Source organism: Theobroma cacao, chromosome 6, assembly GCF_000208745.1.
Source record: "Theobroma cacao cultivar B97-61/B2 chromosome 6, Criollo_cocoa_genome_V2, whole genome shotgun sequence".
Taxonomy (NCBI): Eukaryota; Viridiplantae; Streptophyta; class Magnoliopsida; order Malvales; family Malvaceae; genus Theobroma; species Theobroma cacao.
The window spans coordinates 6,549,084-6,554,927 of record NC_030855.1 but is presented as its reverse complement, the minus strand read 5'-3'; the positions used below and the strand labels follow the sequence as shown (position 1 = coordinate 6,554,927).

The 5,844-nt window shown below is 28.9% G+C and overlaps 1 protein-coding gene across 1 annotated transcript; it reads right to left on the bottom strand.

Moving 5' to 3' along the window:
• On the bottom strand, positions 860-2,104 carry LOC18595572 (auxin-responsive protein SAUR71). Its single transcript, XM_018123111.1, has 2 exons — positions 2,039-2,104; positions 860-1,637 (listed from the first exon to the last, which is right to left on the bottom strand). Exon 2 carries the CDS (start codon positions 1,541-1,543, stop codon positions 1,064-1,066), a length of 480 nt encoding a protein of 159 aa, XP_017978600.1. The 5' UTR covers positions 1,544-1,637; positions 2,039-2,104; the 3' UTR covers positions 860-1,063.

The window sequence follows — 5,844 nt, the reverse complement described above, 5'->3', positions numbered from 1 at the left end:
ACAAATTATTATTTTGCTAGTAACAGCATCCATTAAAAATGGATGAATAGTGAAGAGATAAAAAAAAAAAGGCAAAGGTGACAAAATAAAAAAATATAAAAAATTTCTATTATCGATGTGGCATGAAAGGCCGTTGGCCATGTACTTGTCATATACCGAAACTTCTTGTTGAATTTTATCAAGTATCACTAAAAAATAAAAGAAAAAATATCGAAACAAAATTGAAAATGATAGCCAAGTTGATATTTTAATAAAAAAATTAATTTAATTGGACGAGACTGAACTTAATTCTTAGAAGTATCAATGGGCTTGAAGTTGGTCCATTGACACTTCTAAGATCACTTCCTCCTCAGACATTCTCATATTTATCTACCAAAGAAAAAAAGAGGGTTTGGTAATATATGATATATAAAAGTGTTGTTGGAAGATAAACTAAAATATAGTATAACATGGACATTAATAGAAGAAATGCATATATATATAAGAAAATAACTAAGATTGGAATATATAAGCTGTGAAACTTCATCAAATTAATTTCATGATTGCTTTCGGCACTAAATTAGGGCTTTCGGCTGCTATATTTTGACCAATTTAAAGTTGCATTTGGGGCCAACTATAGATTTTTGATTACGCATAGGTTCGAACATATTGCCAAAAGGGGTCTTATACTCTTCCAAATTCTATGTTGACATTGATTACAAAACCCTAATTTGGTACTGGTCTCAACGTTGTCTTCACTTGAAATCATATTTTGCCAGGATAATTACAAAATAATACGATTCCTATAAAATGCATTGTCTTCAATTGCACATGCAGTGGAAAAATACAATTAGAAGTGCTAGTAGATGTACAATTGCAATTAACTATTGACAAAAATTAATATAAAATTAGACTGATTTGGACATGTGTGGTTTCAACATGATACTTGAAAGTTCTAAATTCTCCTCTTTATCTAAGACAAGATCTCATTGAGCAATTAGATAAACTACGTAATGAAGTTATATTCACCAAAAATTAAATCATATTCAAACTTTACCGAATGTCTAGAATGTAATCTCCAATTCTACGTAAAAATAATCTTCTTATTGTTCTTGTTCTTGTTCTTAGACATTTGCTGGAGTGCCGTACACTTAAGCAATATCTGCTCAAAATGTTGTTCGTCACATGGAATTTGTAGTCCTCCTTCTTGCTCAAATCCAAATTCCTCTGCAACTTTATCCATCAAAATTTTAAATTCTGGCATCGATAAGTAGCTCATTGGAATCACAAACCTACGGAGCTCTGGCCCTACATAAACTGCTATGAACCCTTTCGGAACTTGTGTTGGATCCACTGAACCCCGGTTACTGCCATCGGATAATTCTGCCGTCAGCAATGATTCCTTTGACATCTCCTCATAGTTGCTTCCCAAAATTTTATGGCTCTTCCCAGGAACAACCGGAAGTTTAGGGTGATGCTGAGCCCGGAATTGCCATAGCCCAAGAAAGTTCTTTGTCCGAGTGATATGACAAGCCTGGTGTTTCATCATCTTCCCATGATTCATAGCAAATTACGTTGTACTTGAAAGAAAGCAGGAAATGTTCATGGATAAGAGACCAGGGTGCAGAAATTCACGTGAACCTTGTAACTTAAAATTCCTGCATAAACTTCATGCAAAGTTAGTTCAATATGGCAGTGAATTGACAAGAAAGAATTGTTTATTACTAATCAATGCATGCATTTCATAACTATTTCCTACGAAACTTAGGGAGAATAAGGTGATTTCATGCATTTGAACCATGCATATTAGGTGCATAATGTGATTAGAAGCGGAGGGCTTTGCTGAAATGAAAAAAAGAAACAGAAAGAGCTTATTCCTTGATTGGAGAAAGATCTTTCTGTGCAACAGAACAGAACAGAAAAGAGATATTCCTTGTTTAAGGAGATGGTTTATGATTCTACAAATGATAAACAGCTAAAGCATAAATATAGATACGAATTCATTGAATGCTCCACCAAATATCACACAATCTATTAAAATTCCCAACAAACGTCGTACCCTCCACCGCAGATATTTGATAACGTCCCTCAATATTTGCCGGATTCTGCCCTATTCTTGGGGTTTGGCTCTCATCCGTTACCTTTTTGACTGCAGTCTGCGCATTTACATATGTGTATATAGGAGGATCTAAAGTTACCCCTGTCGTTTTGCTGATTGTATCATCACCAATCATCCCCCCAATAAACTCTAATTACCGGTGTATTGTTGTGAGTGACTATAAGTATATTTACATAGACTATGTTTCAACCAGAAAAGTTTAAAAACTGTTTTTCTTGTTGTTGGTAATAATGCCGTCTCTTAATTATAGATTAAAAGTTCCATAATTCACCATTTTCTTAATATAAATACTACCGACTATAACGGTGAGTTTAACAACGGAATAGATTTTTGGCTTTGGACTTTACCCAAAATTCCGTCTTATCATTTTCCATCTCATATCCTATTGATATAAAGGGCAAAATTATAAACAAAATGATTCATTAAGTAGAAAGAATATTTTCCTCACTTTAGGAAGGATTAACTTTGGAAATTTGTAGGGAAGGGAAAGGTGCAAATCAATCCGTTTTCCTTCTCCCCGACTATTCTCTGTTTAAGTACCGAATTTTGCATCTTGATAACTAAGGGCTACAAATAGTTTTGGACAGGGATGTAAATGGGCTATTGTTATATGAGTATCTATGGGTGCGCAACTTAATAATATAGGGCTTGAGTTCCCTATATTGGGTTATGGGGCAGATTCGAGTAAGGCTATTTATACTCGACTCAAGTTTGAGTATCACTCTTAGGATACCTTAAATCCAAATCCAATTATATATATATATATATTGAGTACCCTATATTCAGTTATGGGGCGGATTCGAGTAAAGCTTTTAATACTCAACTCAAGCTCGAGTATCACTCTTAGGATACCTTAAATTCGAATCCAATTATATATATAAATTATTTATATATATATATATATATATATATATATATATATATATATATATTAATGTTTAATGTNATATAATAATATTATATATATATATATATATATATATATAATATATATATATAAAATGTTAAACTTTATAATTTGTGAGATTTGAACCTTTGTCCTCCTTACTTTCAAGATAACATTTGTCATCTTAACCAACTTTCTTTCTTACAAATTAATAAATATAAAATTAAATTTTTAATATGATTTTTTGTTATTTAAGTTGTTTTTTAAGTTATTTAATATGATATTTAACGGATTCGGGTAATTAGCGAACAGTGCTATATTATTAGGGTTTAATTTTGGATAGTGTTTTGCGATTTTATTTGGGTTTTAATAGGTTTTGAGTACTTTCTTAATTAAATGGATTCAAGATCAAATACCTCAAAAAAAGTAAGTACCTTGCCCATTTACATCCTTAGTTTTGGAGGTTAACAAAATAATTTTAAAAGCTTAAAACCATGCTTGGACCTCAAGAAGTTTGGACAAATTGGAATTAGTGTGATAGTCATGCATTAAATTTACTTTGAAAAGTATTTTGGTATTATGAATATATGTGTGAATATTCATTATGCTATGATTCAAGAGTTCAGACTAGGCCAAACAATCCAAACAGCTAAGCAAGCTAAACACAAGATTGTAATCTAATTCAAACTCTTAAGTATATCTAGATTTAGATGTAGATTAAATTGAATTAAGATTAGGATTTAATTTGAATATTATCCGTCCAAATTAAATCTTTTAACATTATCTTTATCTTGTAAATTCTATTCATATATAGATTATTAGCCTATAAATAGGTTCCTCACTTCATTTGTAAATATACATCACAAATAACATATTCTTACTTTCTTAATACTTTCTCTCATAATTATTCTTTTCAATTATATTTCATAACAAGTTATTAGCACGATTCTCTAATCTCATCTCATTCTTCAAGCTTCAAAAGGATGTCAATGGTTGGTCTTTGATTTTTGGTTTTAGTGAATCATATAAGTGACTTGATTTCCTTTCAGTGTTTCAGTTCCTAAAAATCAACTTTAATGTAAAGTTGTTATCATGTAGTATGTATCATATTTAGTCTCTTGATTAATTAAATCGAGTTGAGCATGCAATTCTATAACTATATATAGTCTCTTTGTTTTGATTTTTAAAATATGATTTACTCAATATATGATTTTTTTTTGTTTTGAATTTCAAATATGATTATGCTCAGTATATATAAATTTGTTTTTGATATTATGAGAATTTGCATAAGATATTTTGAATTGAGCATATGAAATTGACTTTATTTGATATTTGTTTAGTAACAAATAGATGAATAATTTTACCCACCAAAAGTAGATGAATACTTTTAATCCACTAAAAGTAGATAGATACTTTAACCCACCAAAAGTAGATGAATAGTGAAAAGATAAAATAAAAAGATAAAAATGGACATAATAACAAAATATAAAAAATATCTTGTCATCGATGTGGGATGAAAGATCATTGGTCATGTACCTATTGTACGACGAAACATTTTGTTTACCAAGTATCAGTAAAAGCTAAAAGGAAAAAAAATATAAAAACAAATTTTGTTAAAGATGATTTTAAGCCAAGTTGATATAACACATCTAAATATTGCTAATTTTCTTGTCCAACATGATAGAGGAATTGATCATTTGATTGATGATGGAAATATCAAAGAATAAAATTTCTTAATAGTTTGTTGGCAAGTTTTCGTATAACTCTATTATAAAGATTTTTTTATATGTTTTCATTATATTTAAATGATATGTTCTTATTATGTGTTTTAATAATAAATTTTACATTTAATGTTCTCTTATATTAACTTTTAAGATTCTTATTGTATATATCTATTTTATTGAAGAAAATTTGAATATTCATCTAATTGGATCTAAGATCAATGATGTAGATATACGTCTAGTAGATAGAGCTACAACGTACACTATTTTTAAAGACAAGAAATATTTTTCCCACTTGACAATAAAAAAAGCCAATGTCAAAACAATATTTGGTAGTACAAGATTAATTGAAGGCTTTAAAAGAGCCAATATTTTACTACCTGGAGGAACAAAGTTTATACTAAAAGATGCATTATTTTTTACTAAGTCTCAAAGAAATTTATTAATTTTTAAAGACATTTTTCTTAATGGATATCATCTTTAGACAACAAATGAAAGAGACACTAAATACCTCTATATTATATCTATTGTCTGGAAAAATCCAAAAGGTCTCCCCAAAACACTTCAAAAGGACATTTCGATCCCTTTTGTTTCAAAATGATATTTTTGGTCTTTTGACTGTTAACACCATTAGTCAATAGTTTAAAAAATGTATACTTAATTCTACATAAATATTTTGGAACACAAATGTCCTCTTTAAAAATCTGCTCATGTTCCTTTCCAAAACTTAATAAAATTCACTTTGATAATTAATAAAATTCAATATTAGACAAAGAAGAAAAAAACTTAAAACTTAATAATATTCTAGAACGTGATTTGTGAATGCAGTAATTTGTCTAATTTGGATAATTAATAAAATTCAATATTTGATAGAGATGAAAAAAAATTAAAACTTTTAATATATAGTAATCAAGTCAAAATCTTTTTATATCACCTTAAACCCTAGTTTCGAAGAACAAATTTTAAGTAAAAATTTTTAAATAAAATTAGTAATAACGAGTAAGAAATTAATTTCTTGACTCCATACCATCAATTTGAAATATCCATAATTAAACAAAAGGTTTACTTTTAATACATTCTTTTCAACGAAAAAAGAATTCTGAAACTATTGGAAAAATAAAGAGTATGATGACAATAGA

Bases quoted from the DNA above. Each gene is read 5' to 3' on its own strand.
- LOC18595572 (XM_018123111.1), bottom strand. From the start codon at position 1,543: ATGAATCATGGGAAGATGATGAAACACCAGGCTTGTCATATCACTCGG.